General features: G+C 38.7%; 1 protein-coding gene across 1 annotated transcript in view; it reads left to right on the top strand.

Moving 5' to 3' along the window:
* GHR (growth hormone receptor) overlaps positions 1 to 17,838 on the top strand; it is a 68,062-nt gene that overhangs the window by 39,175 nt on the left and 11,049 nt on the right. The window contains exons 2-4 of the mRNA XM_009960937.2: positions 13,420 to 13,549; positions 16,047 to 16,207; positions 17,227 to 17,405. Coding sequence (XP_009959239.1) covers positions 13,420 to 13,549; positions 16,047 to 16,207; positions 17,227 to 17,405 — 470 coding nt within the window. The remainder of the gene's footprint in view (positions 1 to 13,419; positions 13,550 to 16,046; positions 16,208 to 17,226; positions 17,406 to 17,838) is intronic.

The raw sequence follows: 17,838 nt of genomic DNA, 5'->3' as shown, positions 1-17,838 counted from the left end.
TTACATAACAACATTGCACATTAGCTGCTTTAAATCTGGTGTTTGCATTTACTTTTTGTCCTAATGTTTTCTAACTCTAGTCTTAACATTCACTCTGTTTTCTTAAATTTTCTTAAAATATCAATATATACTTAGACATTTCTTACTTTACATGACTAAGAAAAATACTTCCATAACATTTCAAATTTAAGAAACCTCTAAGGCAGTGTATTTTATTAAAAAAAAAAAAAGCCTCAGAGTAGCATCTCACAAACAATTTCTATATATTACTGCTGAGAGTGTCTTGGACTTCTGTGAGCAGTAAAAAAATGTGCAGTTGGTATGTGTCCATAAGGATTAGGATCTAACAGCTTGTGCAATGGAAAACTCCACACTTGGTATGATGGTGAAAAGCTGGATTTCAAAAATGCAGGAAAATTCAAAGATCCTTCAGAAATGGTATGTTAAGAATGAACATACACTTCTTGTAGATTACTAAAATTCTACCCTTTATAAACTTGGAAAGTATTGCAATCAAATTCTTCCTGTTGAAAAAGAAGATAACATCCTTCTTTATTGAGATCCACTGCATTTGGACCTGCCAGGACTAATGCAAAAGAGCTGTAACTATTTGGCATCATGATAACATCTATGAGACTTCCTTAAAGACATATTCTGAGGAAATTTCTTAGAGAAATGGACATATTCTCAGAAAACTGGTAAGCCACATGGGATGTGAAACAAGGCTGCCAACATTAAATGTAGTAGGAAATTATAGAATAACTTTCTACCCAAAACTAAACTGGATCTCAGTTTTGTCTCTCTCCTACACTTGTGTAAATCCATTTTACCTGATGATGTTGATTCATACAACAGTAGAACCAGTTAGAGAGGAATTTTTCACCAAAGCAGAACAATTTCCTGAAGTAAAACATACTATCATCCCTTAGGCATGTTCTCACATGAATTATCCTCATAGCTATTTATATTTATTGTTTTAAAGACAAGACTAACAGTCTTGCACTCATTGTTTTTCTGCTTACCTGTAGAGAGGGTGAATGAATCACTTCATCCCATGTGCCTCAGTGTGCCAAAAATGTAGGTTTGGTCATTTTGTGTAATTACAGCTTGTGGTTGTTGCTGAGGAAGTGGTGTGATTATAACTTTATTCTTCAGACCTGTCTGAGTAGCAAACTCTGTCTTACTGTGCAGGGGTGTAGATGGAATCACAGTTGCTGAGACCGTAGTCAAGATACAGGAATCTGGCTAAATGAACCCAAGTGATCTGTGGGCTTCTGTAAGCACAATTTTCTCTTACTAAGGCATTGGAGCAAAATCGACAGAACAACTGCCAGCTTAAATGGTGTATTTGTTGACACTCACAGAACAGCTGAGAGAAAAATGGAGAGAGGAAGGGAAGTTGGGCCAGAAGCGAGGTGACGCACGATCACTGTGGGAGATGAGTTCTGCGGTATCTGCCTTCAGGCTTTCCAAAGCTACAGGGTCTCCAGAGCAGGAAAAGTGTATCTCATAGTAATACCTGTCAATCTACAGAACACATAGCGGTGATTAATACCAGCATTTAGAAACCTGAATGTAAATGGAGCTTCCTACCTGACTGGCAATGCAATGTCTGGCACATTAAAGCAAGTTGTTGGTGCCAGGATTTTCTGAGTAACCGTTTTGGCTTTGGCAACTAATGTTCCTTCCTACTTTCTAAGCTTATTTGGGGTTCACATAATGAACCTCTCTTTTTCCCCCATTTTCCCACTGCAAAAAGCAGAGAAATGCATATGTCATAATAATTTTAGGGAAATTATGTATGATTGTTTGAATAATAGCTTGATTGAGGACATGTACAAAGCTCTTAAGGTATTGTGTGTTGAATATCCAGAACCTGCTGACTTTCAGTGTGTATTGGAAAGCTCCTAGAGGAGAAGGAAGTGCTATTATAGATGGAATGTAAGAGCATTTTTTGACTGACTTATGTTTCTTTGATTGATTTGAAGAATCATTAGGTGCACCCTTATTGACAGTGCCTATTAGTCTTTTATTAATCTAAGGAAACCATGGAAACTGTATTGCTTCTTTATGAAGGTCACTCAGGGGAATGAGCTCCTCCTTGGCATAGTATTCTTAAAGTCCATGCTTTTGTCAGAATGTAATAGTAATTCTAGAGACCTGAGTCAGTCTTTAGTTAACCTGAATGTTTGCCCTTTGTTTTATCCCGTCAGGAAATGGCTGCATTTTCAAATACAAAAGATCAGGTCTTCCCTCTGAACTCCTCCTATGGTTATTTGAAAAAAGTAGTTTACGAAAAGACATTAGAGGAAGATGAGAAAAAAGCCAAGTGAGAAAGACCCATTTTTTAATAGTGATCAAACTTCAAATATATCTCTGGAGCTTGTATTTCAAGTACTGAGAAGAAAAGCCCCCACCACCTCTGTCTGTGACTCTTCCCTAACTGAGCTCTGAAGCCCACAACTGACACCCCTGGGTTTTCACAAAATTGGGAATGGGTGTTAGAGAAAGTCAACTTCAGCAGAGGATACATAAAACTTAAATCACTTTTGGCAGTCTGTCACAAAAAAAAAAAAAAAAAAAAAAAAAAAAGATATTTCCTGTATAAATCTGTCCACTGTGCTTCTGAATATGATTGTTTTGTCCAAATCTCCTCTGCAATAGTAAAATAAGCATGAGTCTGGAGGCTTACTTCAGGCCACTCGGCACTGTACAGATGATCAGAAGATTCTTTTAGGCTCACAGCCAGATCACAGAAATAAAAGCTGAAGGAAAATATGTATTATTCTGTTAAGTTCAACTCCCTTCTGAGTCATGAGTGCTCCCCATTTGCATGTTCTCTAGTGCTTTGTTCATCCTAGTGTTGAATTGCTAATACTTCTCGGGGGGGTTGTTTTTCCACTGCTAACTTAATTCCATTAGTCTAATATCACTGGCATGATTTCTCTCTTGATTGGTATTTACGTCATCCTGAATTTCAGAGTAAGTTAAAATGTATCCAGCTCAGCAACTTTCCCATTTTGGGAAGAATATCAGATACTCCCTGTTTGTATCTTTAAACGTGTCACACATTTCCTTTCATGTGCACGAGTCTACCTGAGATCCAAAGCATGTATGTAACTCATGGTCTTGAGAATTGTGTGGTATTCTGTTGGTTGGTCGGTTTTGTTCAAAGAAAACTGGTTTGCAAATTAGCATGATTTTTATATGATGTGTGGGCTTAATTTCTGACAATGAAGTGTGGAGATTGTTGCTTTATAAATACTATTAAAAGGACAATCCTGGTAGGTCTACAAGAACACTACTTCAGTGGGGACAGAACTGTTGTCACAGTCAGCTTCCTTTTGAAAACGACTAGACAGGATACTCTTACAAGAACACTGCAAAACTGCAAAGGTTCAGGTTCTTGCTAGGACCGAGGATAAATAAAGCAGAAAACAACACTTTTATTCTTCTCTGGTTTGTTTTCAAAATTTCACTGGATCTTCTTTGAAGCTGGTAACTCGTAGTTCATGATTCATTGCAATAATAAAACTCTGAGTTACTGAACAAGTAAACATCCTGGCTACAGTAATAACACAGACACTAAAGAGCACAGGAAAAATACTGCATTCCAGAATGTTCTAAAATACTCAGATCAATTCAGTCGTCTTTGGTACCCAAAGAAAAGCTATTATGATCCAGATGTTCAAAAAGAATTAAAATACTGTCTAAGCCCCCGTATTCTTCGCAGTCTCTGTAAAGATGAAATTAGGTGGTTCTCAGCATGAAGAACTGTGAAGGATCAGCATGACTTCCAGTCTTCAGGTACTTCTAGCCACACGTAATTTTCAGTCATCAGCGTCACTGATCAGAGTACAAGAAGTAACTGCTCGGATTGCTTTGAGGGTGCAACTTTGGTCCAGTGCATGTGCCCTTGTTGTGTTGGGTGAGTGTTGTAGCAGGACTTCTCAGAGGAATCTCTAAGTGACAGTTCAGTAACGCCCCTTGGGGTTTTACTCTAGGTGTGGAAGGTAACAAATGATCCTCCTAGTAACAACCTCTGGATGCTTTCTGTCTCCTTAGTTTTTGTATTGATATATGGTGACTGTAACAGGGAACTTCCCTCTGGACTGAAGAACAAGATTGCTGCTGACTTTTGGGATTTTCCTTCAAAGACATTCAGATAGTTGTTCTGTGGCTAGAACTGGCATTTTTCCTTCACTTACTTCATTTGACTAAAAACCACACCAAATTCTACTACTTCAAATTTCAAAGGGAGACTGATGATTGTTCTGCATGAAAATCTCTGTAGAGTACAAGGTAGGATTTTTCTGTCATGTATGCAAGTGTTATTGCACCTAAATCAGGCAGTCATTATTTTGAAGAATCGTTACAATTTGCAGAAGCCAGAAGCAGCTTGAAAGTTCAACAATGGGAAGTACAAGAATTTACAGCTTGACTCTGGTATCCCAAAAGCAGCATGAATTAAAAGGACCAAATGTCAAGAATAAGGCCAGATTGAGGGCCAGTGCCATCATGAGTTACTTCATTCAAATGTAATGAGGGTGTGGAGGAGGGAATAAATAACAAGAAACATCGGGATGCATTTGTGCATAACTAGCACTGTTTCAATGATGAAATACAGAGTTTGGAATATAGCATCATTGGTAATTGACAATACACAGCTGCATCTGACTAATGAAACCTGGCAAATTCATGGCCCTGCTTTTATGGAGCACTGATTATAGTGGACCTAATGATCGAAACCTTGTTAGATTTGTGAGGACGATCAGTCTTTCTGTTGCGCTGTCATTATTCTGCGGGTGTCCTTAAACAGAGGTGCACTGCGTCATTGCCTGCTTGTTTCTTTTCACACTGTCCTTACAGCCTCCTGCTTTCTGCTGCAGTCTCTTACCTTAGTATCTCTTTTGGGTGATCCCAGATGCATGCAATTTCTTCTCTGCGCTATCAGGATATGTATGTGCTCAACCAAGAAGTTGTCATTCTTCACTGTTTGAACTGAGTGACAGCATGATTGCAGGTTTGCAGGTGTCAAGGGTTGAGGCTGGGCCAGCCACTAGCAAACAACAGATGCTCTCTATTAACCCCTCTCCCCTCCCGGAAGGTGAAGAGAGAGAAAATAAGGGAGAGTTAGTTATGGGCTGGAAAACTAAAACAGTTTTAACGAAACAGTAACAATAAAAAGGAAAGATGATAATTTTAATAAGAAAATAATGAAATACATACAAAACTAATATAAACCCAACCCCCTGATGGCGATCACCTCGCCACTGACACTGCAGGGCTAGCACTGGGAAAATCACAGGCTGGACTCCACAGCAGATGGGAATCGGATTCAGGCACTGGATTCAGGAATGCACAGATCAGGATTGAAGACAGAACGGTCAGAGTCCTCATCAGACACCAGCCATTGAAGAAGAGACTTGACCCTTGTGGTCGCTCAGCTTTATACTGAATATGACGTATATGGAACGGAATACTTTGTTGGTTGGGTTTGGGTCACCTGTCTGGTTCGCTTCTCCCCACAGGTGCAATGTCTTTACTTCATTATGACCCTTTCACTTGCGGCATTTCAACATGGGGCACAAGATTCATCAGTGGCCTTGATTTCTATAGCAGCAAGTACAAGCTAGAGCCTTTCTGCATACCATTCGTTGGTAGTAACTGTAAACATCAAACACTGTCACTGCTAGAAGCAGTCACTGTCTGGAAGAATATGCTGTTGATTTCAGGAAGTTCAGTCACTGAGAAGAGACTTAGCTGAAAAATAAAATCACTGAATGGAGAATTGGTTCTGTTCTAGCTCAAACCATGATAATCAGCTCCCATGTTTAATTTACAGTTTGTCAGTATTATGTTTCTTTTGCCTTTACCTGAAGTCTTTTGCTACCCTTTTCTGTCTTCTTCTTGTGTCTTCCTCTCATACACTATTACGTGTGCTCTTGTGTTTTTCCTTCCAAACACGTTGTCTTCTTTTCTCATCCTTTTTTCCTCCTGTGTCTTTGTCCTCCTTTATCCTGTTCTCCCTGCTTTTGCTCGCTTTGTCCACTCCCACTGCAAATGGTAGTTGTGCTGTAACTTTTCTTCAGTAAAAACACTCTCCACGTTGTTTTCACATTGGCACTTCTGTTGTTTGCTTCCCTGACGCCACTATGCAGCCATTCAGTGTCCCCCAACACAGGGACGTGCTCGCTGCAGCGCCCTGTACACTTCAGCGCTCAAGGCTTGGTCCCCTCTTGTCTCCTGGCCAGACCAAAGCAAGACTATCCTGTGCAAGTACTCACCCCAGTGCTGTCAAAGTCCTCCCTCTGCAAGCTTCTTGTTTATAGGGAATGAGCTAATGTTAAAACAAGGGAGGTAAGTCATCAGTTTTATCGAGGACCGTCAAGATGTGCCCCAGCGCGACTTTTTTCCATGAAGGTAACTGTAAAGTTGCAGTTCTTAACCTGGGTTCACACCTAACAGTCTTACTCCCCAGATCCTCTGCTTATTTTCCTCTTAGAGTTTGGGGAGGTGAATGTCAGTTTGGAGCTTGGTTTGGGGATGCCAGATTATACTTCAGCTTGCCTTTCTGGAAAAATGTCAGTCCTAGTTCTGAGCACCCATCTCTGGTGGGAAGCTGGCGGCTTCAGAGGGGCTGTGTCTCAGGTAGGACATCCCCTCATCACTCCGTGGTGGCTTTATTATGCTGCATGATGGTGAGCAATGAGTTTTCTTTTATACAGCTATTAACTTCAAACTGGGCTTCAGACTGGCAATTGCTAGTACGTGTACAGGAGAAAGAAGGATGTTGGAGACTTTTGTTAGTACTGTAGAATTTGTTTGCTCTGAGGAGGGCATGGAAGACCTTTTGTGATGTTTGCATATTGCACATACTGTTTGCCTGAGAGACCTCATTTGTGCTTCTGTATTTCCTTGTATGCCCTACCATATAATGTTAGTCAATACTGAACATCTACAGCAATGGCCATAACAGATAAAAGCATTATTCATTATTATTTTTATACATACTTTCTTGAAAATATAGTTTCAATTTGAGTTAAACTATATAAGCAATTAAGAGATAATTGGAAATGGGTTTGTTATATTAACTGCCTTTCATTTACAAATACTATGACCTCTGGCTCTGCTTCGCTTTATATGTTATATACGTAGGCATGCCCGTTGATATAGCTTGCCTGTAACAGAAATCATGTGATTCCACCACTGCACATGGGAGGACATGATTAGGAAAGCACATGCCAAAGGCCGTGGCACATGTCCACATCCTCACTCATCCCTGTACTGTCTCATGGGCAGTAGTACTGAGTAACGCTGCGTGATTGCTTTTCCCCCAGTCCTGAGCTTTATTTACTTTATTTTTTGTGTACCCTTATGGACAGCACATCAGTGAGCCATGTCAATTTCTGTTTTATGGACACTCAGTAGCACAGAGAGTGTGGAAAACCAGCTCAGCCATTGGACTTCAGTGCTGTGGAAAAGCTCTGCTTCTGCAAGTCTTTTATTCTTTTAATTGTGTCAATCTCACCTGACAAAAAAAGAGAAGTTTATTCTGAAAGAGAACAACTTGAAAGAGAAGAGTCATTGCCTCTTCATTCAGTGTTACCAAGCTGCAGGTTTGGGGTTTTTTTACTATTTTGTTCATTGATTATGTTGCAAACTTGCTGGCATTCCCCAAAACACCGTGCTCACACTCCCATCTGTTATGCGGGAATGCCTATGTATTATTGCTCAAGTAGCAATCATCAATTAGTCTTCAATGCAGAGGTGAACACATACTCCTCTTCCATGTTCCTCAGCCAAACACCCATATTTATCAAGAACTATTACAATATTTAGACTTACTCCATGGGCAAATAGTCTCTTATGCAGCATTTCCCTTCAGTTCTCACTGCAGTGTAGCATCTTAGAGTTATTAAACTTCACTTTGTCTCTGTTGAGTACTGTATGCAAAAGATTTTATTTATTACTGATATGAAAGAAATTCTCTTCTTTTCCCCTAAAAGTTATTCCAGAACTTTACTGTTGGCCCTTCATGGACAGGTTGTACCTAGAGCAAAAGCTGAGTCAGACTAGCAAGCAGCCTGACGAGGAAGTGACCTGGTTGTTGTCTCCGCTTACTGCATCCCACTCTCCATATATGTATTGTCTGACAATTTATTAGTACTAGACTGTACCTATTTAAAATATCATCCACTGACAGCGTATGTTGTTCATTTTGCTGCACAATTTGAATGAATCAGAATTTCCTGGTACCAGAGAAATCAGGCTGCCCTTATTAAAGTAAATTGCCCAGCATTTGTTGAGCTTGGTGGATTCGGGAGCACTGAGAGAGCATTCACTATTCACTTTCAATGTACAAATTTGAGCTACAGTAAATAAAACTCCAGGTCTTCATAACTGTTTCCAGTTTTAAATGTAGTTAATGCCCTTGTTTATGTTTCCATTTCCATCTTTCTCTATTATACTCTAGCAATGACGCATTGTGTATGCTTTGAAAGTGGATTCTATGGAGATACATGCTGTTGGATAAGGTTTCTTTTATCATTGATTTGCATATTGGAATATGTTACTCTTCTGTTAAGTTTAAGTTTGCTCTTGGTTTGATGGGTATTGTAAGTTCTGATCCTGATAATTCTACATAAACCTTCTAAAATTGCCACAACCAGAAATACTTCCTTTTGATCAGCAAAAATATATCCTTTTTTTTTTCATTTTCTGTTTAGTTAGCATGATTTTTTTGGATCATTCATATCTTCATTATTGTTTCACCTACGTATGTCCCATACTAGTAAGAAACTGTACAAGTTGTGTACCGCTCCGACATTGTTCCCACAGAGGTTCTAGAACTCTGGTGGCAGTAGGACTTGCCCCAAGATGACAATAACCTGTTACTCTCCAGTTACAAACTTCAGTTCCTTACTCTTTCACACTCAATGCACCCTTTAAAGTTAAATTTTATTAGAGAGACTTTTAAGCAAAAAAGCCAAGGGAACTTAATCTCTAAAGGAATTAGCCTTCTGACACCTTTAGATTTTAGAAGGTTTTGTTTTAAAGTCCTTCTCTGTATAACTTCCAGTAAGCTGCAATAACAGTGCTTTATTCTCTTTTTAAAGATAAAGAATATATAGCATTGAAACTAAGCTTAGTAGAAAACTGCAGGCTGGTGACCCACAAAGAAATGTAAGCAGAAGAGATGGCACATCTGCATTCCTGATTCTTTCCATAAACCGCACTATTGTTTTAGCTACTGTTTTGGCACACTTTCTTCTGGCTGAGCCAGAGTTTAGACCATGGCTAATCTGGAGTCATAACTTAATGAGAGCAGAACATGAAGAGATTTTACTCTTGCAGCACAGTTGTGGCAGATGAATATTTATCTTCAGCTAAACCCAGGGGCAGGACTAGGAACTTTTCTACTAAACTTTCTCAGTAGCCACAGTGGAAACCACAGATTTACCATTTTTTTCCACGTTTTCTACTGCTGAATGTGCGCATTCAACCAATCCATTGTCTTGAATGAAGCAAGTGGTTCTATTCGTGACAATTTGACTGGAACTTATTGGATGAGGTAGGAAAAGAGCAAGTGTGTATCCATGTTTTGTTTTGCTTTTCTAGTCTATTTAAAATCTCAGTTTGACAGCCTTGACTGTCAGTACCCTGCTGCCTTTATGCCTAAATGCATTCAGCTGAGCTATTGTGTTCATTTATCACATTCTGGTACAGTTTGTTCAGGAGATGGAGCTCACACAGGGTCCTGTACAACATTGATAATTGACTTGTGTGGGAAACAAGGAATTCAGGAGATGTATTCCATGAGTGCGAAGTGTTATACAAGTCAATATAACAAAGTTTCCTCCAGTCAGTCACAAGAGCCTGTGTATTTGAAGGCTGGAAGCTTGAAATGGAAACTGGAAGCAATCAATCAGAAGATAATTTTTCTCACCAACAGGAATGGTCATAAAAATATATGGTTTGCAAGAGTCCTGTCATGAAGAAGTGGAAAAGAAAGTGGGACCTTAGGGCTATGTTCCTGTGAAGTTAAGGTGTAAGAGTCCAAGTCTTAATCTGTATTCTGTGTGCACTGTTAATCCTCCTCTTTGTAACTGATGCCACTTCTGGGTGTGTTATGATCCATTTTCCTAGAAAAGTTTGTACATCTTACAGTCCTTAATTTTGCTTGTATATAAAGCTGGCGAATTCAACAGAATTAATTATTAAGACATTGTAAGGCTTGTATCTAAGATCTTGCTGGACTCCTGAAAATGTAAGTGAAGTTCCAATTCCATTCAGCCATTTTCATCATGTTAAGAAGTGACAGTGTGACTTTATTTACCCTTGCAGATGAGGACATAGTCTGCATGGCCTTTAAGTATTGTATGTTCTAGCTATAAATATGGTGCAGGCATCAACAGAAATACTGTAATTTAGGAGGGTTTTCCAGTATATAATTTTCTCAAATCCTTAACCTGTGTCAGTAAAAATAGCTCTATTTTTTCTTGATGTATGTAGCTGAGAATAGAAACAGGAAAAGCCATAACATGTACTTCCTTGAATGTTACCTGTTTGTAGAAGGGAGAGACTCATGTCTTGTTGATCATAGGTATTATGCAGTTGAGGCAATTTTACTTATGTCTTTGAAGTAAAGGCACAAAATTTCATTTACTTCGTTTTGGTTTTAAACAATTATTTGATTTTTAATAAAATAGAAAACAAAGTTCAAGTTTGAAAGCTGGAACATTCATAGATTTAAAAAGTTATAAATATAGTACTGTTCTTGAATTTTTCATTCTGTTTATTTTGGATCGATGTTATGACAGTTTGCAATTTCATGACTGTGTGCTGTTTTTAACAAAGATTTATGACATATGAAAATTGTTTGATGAATGATGTAAAAATGTGTAAAACTCAAATCAAGGTCAATCAAAGCGCTTTGGGATTTAGGCCAAAGCTATCAAATACTGAATACCATACCAAACAAAATCAGGCACAATATTCAAAATAATTTGTTTCAATATTTTCTGAAAAAGGACAGTATGATTTTTTTCCATTTGCTGCAACATTTAATTTCAAAATTTGTTTCAATTTTTTAAAAATTATTTAAAGTTCCATTAAATAAAACATGTTGGCTAAAAAAGAGAAAAAAAACCTTTCCTGTTTCAGTCTTTCCAATCAAACATCAGTTATTTTAGGTTGGCAAGAATATTTCTAAATGCTTTGGCAGGGGTGGGAGGTGAGGAGTGTAAGTCACCCGACTTAAGACATCTCTTATTTACATGTATATGTTCAGGCCTTGTTCAATGTCCAAAGTGTGAAATGAGGCAATGGTATGGGATGAGCAAAACAGAAATTCATAATATTCATGTATTAGTTACTGCCTGATGTGGATGCTTGGCAGCATATAATATAAAGCACATAATTTGAACCATTAAGCCCAAGAAATACAAATTGCTTTGGCCTTGAGTGGCTGTGTCTGTCTGAGCCATAAATTAAGAAGTTAAGATGCTGGAAAGCTACAAAATCCTAATGTGTAGGAGGAAGCATCTGGCACAATGTGTCTATCTGTACCTGAATACTTTTTCCAAATTTGAGTGTAAATTTTGTTCCAAATGTTATCATGGAATAATAGAATGGTTTGGGTTGGGAGGGACCTTTAAAAGTCATCTAGTCCAACCCTGCAGCCTCTTCAACTAGATCAGGCTGCTCGGAGCCCCGTCCAATCTGACCTTGAAGGTTTCCAGGGATGGGCTTCTACCACCTCTCTGGGCAACCTGTGCCAGCATTTCACCGTCTGAATTGTAAAATATCTAGTCTGAAATTCTTTATATCTTTATATCTAGTCTGAAATTCTGATATTCACAGTTGCGATACTGCAAAAATATTTGCAAAGAACTTCACATGAAGAGTCCAGTAACATCATGTAGTTCTTTGGCCAGGGATCATTTCACCAATCATAAATCATAAACACCTGGATAATATCTACATTTTAAGTGCCTTATAGGGAAATTTTCTTAAATAAACGATCGTATTTCCCAGATAGTGAAGAGAGGTAGAAATGTGCATGTGATCTCTCTCTGGAAAGTTTTCTAGGCCAAATAGGAAACATTGGCATTAGACCCTTAAAAATCAGGAAAGAGTACTTACTTTGAAAGCAGTGAATCATACCCGCAACTTTTGTTTTTATTTTTCTCACAAAGGTTGATGAGGCTGACTAATCGTAGCAGTCATTTCATGCCCCTACATCGTTTCAGTTTTGACAAAGAACAGACATTATGAATATAGAAGCAGCATGCAGCAGAACAGGCACATGCTTAGAGCTGTTCCTACTTTCTCAGAGCAAGGTTATATCTGCACAATGTTGTATGCACAAACGTGAATTCAGTTCAAGGTACCTACTCTAATGAGGAAACACATTGCGAAACTGCTCAGCTGGGTAAATATTAAGCTGTGGTTAGTCTAACACTGAGCCCTGCAGTACCACACTTTCTGTAAAGCAAGTGCAGGGCTAATTCAGGTATATCTGTACTGAACTAATCACACACAGCACGACCAGCTGGCCAAAAGAGGTGATTATCCCACTGAGTTCAGCGTTGGTGCGGCCTCACCTTGAGCACGGTGTGCAGTTCTGGGCCCCGTGATTGAAGAAGGACACGAAGGTCCTTGAGCGTGTCCAGAGGAGAGCAACAAAGCTGGTGAAAGGGCTGGAAAGAATGTCCTGTAAGGAGCGGCTGAGGACTTTGGGCTTGTCTAGTTTGGAGCAAAGAAGGCTGAGGGGCGACCTCATCGGTCTCTGCAGCTTCCTGAGGAGGGGACGTGGAGAGGGAGGTGCTGATCTCTTCTCCCTGAGATCCCGTGACAGGACACATGGGAATGGTTCAGAGCTGCACCAGGGGAGGTTTAGGCTGGACATGAGGAAGCATGTCTTTACCCAGAGGGTGGTCAAACACTGGAACAGGCTTCCTAGAGAGGTGGTCAGTGCCCCAAGCCTGTCAGTGTTTACGAGGCATTTGGGCAATGCCCTTAACAACATGCTTTAACCTTTGGTCAGCCCTGAAGTCATCAGGCAGTTGGACTAGATGATCATTGTAGGTCCCGTCCAACTGAAACAGTCTCCTATTCTATTCAACTACAGCTATAGGGTTGGCAGATCCACATGCCGTTTGTCAGACTGCGATACTAACACTTCTATACTGCACAAAACAGAGCGTGACCCGTCTTTCAAATCTGGCTTCCTACAGGTATAGTCATCTACATACATGGACCTGAGAAGAATTTAAATCTTGCCTCATTGTACATAAGGAACTGGAAGAAAAGTTAATTGTTCATTAAAAATGCTGGGTTTCATTTTAACAGGATGTTAGTCTTACTTACTTGTGTAATGTGTCTCATTCTGTCCCCTGACATTTTTCCTGACAGACCTTTTGCAGTGGCCACAAATCAGCAAGTGCAGATCACCTGAACTGGAGACATTTTCATGTTATTGGACTGACGGAAATTTTTATAACCTCACTGCTCCAGGAACAATACAACTATTGTACATGAAAAGGTAATAACATGGAAGGAACAAAATAAAGAGGAAAAGAGAAAGGTTACATATTTTGCTATGCCTGTTAGCTCATTGCTGTTATTTTTTTGCTATGATATAAGCCATACTGTTTTTAAGAGCATAAAACTGTTGTGTCTATTTTTCAATGTCAAAATTTGTTGTTAATCAATAAGCGATTTGCAGCAACAAGCATTACTTGGCAGATAATTAAGAACATGTTCTTATTAAATTTAGATCCAGGTTGCAGACTCCAAAACTGAGCACTGTATGGCTTGGGAAAGGAGTTTTTAATAGGAAACTTCAGTTTATTCCTTATCAACCTAACTTGCAACTGTGAGATTTGTTATATCTGTGCACAGATGTGGAATTTGGATACAAGACCCTTTCAAATTTTTATTAAAGTTTTATAAAGCTGCCATTGATCAGTTGCTAGATTAAAGTCTGAATGCATAGGTCCAGGTGAAAAGGCTTCTCTGAGGCTGGGGATTACATTTCATTGAGCCCTCTTCAAGTGTGATTCCCATTCCACTTAAGCTTTTGTCATTTTCAGTGTATTACAAGGATTAGCCTAAAAGAGGACATAGACATTACAAGTAATGGCTGTTTGTTCACAGGAATAGGAGGATGTGAGTTTCTGTTCTATCTAATGAAGTCTGGGTTTTAACCTTTTTGATCCACAAACACTTTCTACTGGTGACGGTACATTTGCTTAGCAAACTTAAGCCTAATTGCAAGGCTGGCTTGCTTACTCTTCTGAGACCTCTCAGAAATATAGGGATCCAAGTTAAAGCCACTGTTAAAGTATAACTATTTAGCTGACAGTGGCATGTACTATGAGTGCACAGACTTTAAAAATTAATTAAACTCTACAATAAAGCAGTACCACATACACTGAGTATATCACATATTTCATCTTTGTCCTAGAAATCAGAATACTGCAATAAAAGATGTGAATTGAACATCCACATTAAAAATACTTCTGTTTAAATGTGCAAGCAACATTTAAGGCTCAGGACTGAATTTTATCATCTAACCCAGTCTCCTACTTAATACAAGCCATAGTATCTAAGCGCATACACCTTTGTCAAGTCTTGACTCTGGCAGAGCTACTTTTCCTTTAGAAAAGCATCTGGTCTCATTAGCTAAGCATGAGACCCATGCTCAGTGGCAGAAATGCTTCTTACTCAATTTATGTAGCATCTGCCTTTTTACTTCTTAAGCACCCACTCCAGTATTGAAGGCTGCACTTCATGTAGTTGGTTTAGCTTAATCCTCCTTCTGTACAGCTTCAATGGGTCTTGGTAAGAAAAGCCATTTATAGTATATTTTTAACAAACTAAGAGTGTAATTTTTGAAAAGATGCCTGTTTGGTCTATATTTGGGCTGAGAGTATTGAGATAAAGGACAGCAACAGCAAATCTGTTCACTATGTGATTTGTTTTTCTAAAGTGACTTCAGAAATACTAAATAAATGTCTGTCACTTTTCCTGTAGACTCTTTCTAACAATTTGGTCATTCCCATTTTGCTTTAACAGAAGACTTCTTTGATTTTCAACCTGCTGAGTAGTTTCAGCTTGGCTGTATGAAAATGACCATACACAAGTTACCAATGTTTCTCAGCCTGAGTTCGTGCCACTCTCTATAACTTCCTGTTTGTCTTTTTTAAGGGATTAAATTAATGTGGTATTTCCTGCAATTCTATTATTGACAAAGAACATTTATGAGTTTTTGAACAAAATCCGAATGGAAAAAACATAAGAGGTTTCTTGTTAGTAGTTCCAAGCCTGTGTTTTAGAAGTTCTGTATCCTAAGGAATTTATCCCTTCCTCACTCACAGTGCTATATGTGCCAGACCTCCTGCATCATCCCACCTTGGGCACCTTCCCGTGGGAGCGATCAGTGCTCCAGTGCCTACACCCTAGTTCAGCTCCCCAGGGCAATGCAGTCCCCTGTCCGTGGCGGTGCAGGTGGTGCAGTACTGGCCTGCTGCAAGGACTGGCTTTCACTGTTTCAGACCTCATTATGTAGATGGGCATCTTACTGCAATTTAACTTTGCCTGAACAACAGTTGCTTAAATGCATATGAAATTTAACTAAGTTTGTGCTTGGTGGTAGTTGTCAGCACCTACCAGCATAGCGAGATGGGCTCTCTGACTGTTCTTTTGGAAGCAGCCCCCAAAGCATAGAAATGCTACTAACAGTATGTGAGAACCTAAACTCCTTTATTCAGGTTGCTTGGATAGTAGTTTGGTTTGTAGTAGCAGTTTGATACTGCTTACTAGTAGTAAGTATCAGACTAGTAGTAGTTTGATACTACTTAGATAGTAGTTTGGATAGTAGTTTCATTTGGTAAATCACAATCACTATTGACATGTTTTGCTCACTTCCGTAAAAGTTATGATTCATCAACAACGTGTCTTGTAGCATCTATGATTTCTTCTTTGTAAGATCCATAAATCTCTCTCTCATGTATATTACATTATTGTTGTCATTCTAGGAATGATGAAGACTGGAAAGAATGCCCTGATTATATCACTGCAGGAGAAAATAGCTGTTATTTCAACACGTCCTACACCTCTATTTGGATACCGTATTGTGTTAAGCTTGCCAATAAAGATGAAGTATTTGATGAAAAATGTTTCAGCGTTGATGAAATAGGTATGCTTCTATTATGCACTTTACCTCTATATTTTTATACAATAATAGGTATGATGCTATAAGCTTTTGTGTTACTCATACTGTATTTAAATTTTCCCTTGCGGACAGGTCAGTTTCTAAAAAATAGGATATATAGGAAGGGATTTGGTTTTCTAACATGTAATCTGATCCACAGTAGAAAGCACTGCCCAGATTGGAAGAAAGCTAAAAGAATAAAATCCAATCTGTGATTTCTCTTTCTGAATACCGGTGGTCTCTCAAATACGAGCAGATGAGCTTGCCTTTACTGTCACTCTGAGCCTTTTCTAATGAATGCTACGTACCCTTGTTCAGTGTGAGCAAGGATGGCATTAAAATCCTGGTTCTGCGAAGTTCTGGAACCAAATGGGTTTTTCTTCCCAAATCAGTACTAATCTACAGAACCAGGATGTTTAGCATTTCTAAGCTGGAATTTATATTTATCGCAAAATGAGTTGTGACTGTCTGGGACTTTGCAGATGTTATTGCTTGTTCAGACCAGTGGTATATGTACATGCAATTCATTTATTCCTGCAAGTGTCTAGAATACCCACTGCTCTCTTTTCTTTAGCTAAGCAAAATTAGATTAACTTTTCAGATACCATAGTTTTTCAATGTACTTCTGTATTAGTTTCAAATTTCTGTGCTACTCCAGTTATTACTTTTATTTCTAGTGAGAACTCTAAATTTTAATGGAGAATTGTTCATGTCTCATTGTTTTAGAAGCTGCTATTGGGAAATGTAGTGTAATGGGTAATACATCCTTAGTCTTCTTTGTTAGTCAGAGATTTATGCAGAGCGTGTCTACCATCAATGGTAGGGTGCCTTCTTGTTACCAAACTTGTAGTGACTTTGTCATTGACTCATAAGTTTAGATTTTAATCAGCAAACATGTGGTTAATATGCTTTTTTAGTCCTGAAATAATTTAACAGTGTGTGGTAAGAATGATCATTTCATATTGAAAACTGGCTGTTTTATTCCAAATACTCTGTTTAAACAGTACTACCTGACCCCCCTGTCCACCTTAACTGGACTCTGCTAAATACTAGTCAGACTGGGATCCATGGGGATATCCAAGTAAGATGGGATCCACCACCAACAGCAGATGTTCAGAAGGGATGGATTACACTGGAGTATGAATTGCAGTACAAAGAAGTTAATGAGACAAAATGGAAGGAGGTATGAAGCAAATTTATTATACACTAGTCATAGCACAGTGCAGGCTTGTTCTGTCCCTAACACTTTTGTACTACTATGGAAAACAATGGGTTTGTAATCACTAATTAGATGACACCATAATTCTTACACAATATACTTATATTATCCTGATGTTTTCTGGCAAACATTGTTGGCATACAGGGTAATAACAAACCCCTAAATCCCTGTGTGAGATTAGAAAGTACAGCGAGAGTCAGAAATATACAAGTTTTTTCAACAGTAAAACATTTCTCCATTGTTTTGCTAAACCTCAGCTATTTGAAACAGTGCATGGTAGTTTTAGTACTTGGCACAGGAATAATTTGCTTGAAAATTTTTCCATGTCAGTCCAGATTCTTCAAGGTACCTGTAAAGTTCCAATATTTGTAATTACCATTTCACAGATAAACAAAGA

Source organism: Leptosomus discolor, chromosome Z (genome assembly GCF_034619465.1).
Source record: "Leptosomus discolor isolate bLepDis1 chromosome Z, bLepDis1.hap2, whole genome shotgun sequence".
In the NCBI taxonomy this organism is placed as follows: domain Eukaryota; kingdom Metazoa; phylum Chordata; class Aves; order Leptosomiformes; family Leptosomidae; genus Leptosomus; species Leptosomus discolor.
This window is presented reverse-complemented; position numbering and strand designations above follow the sequence as displayed.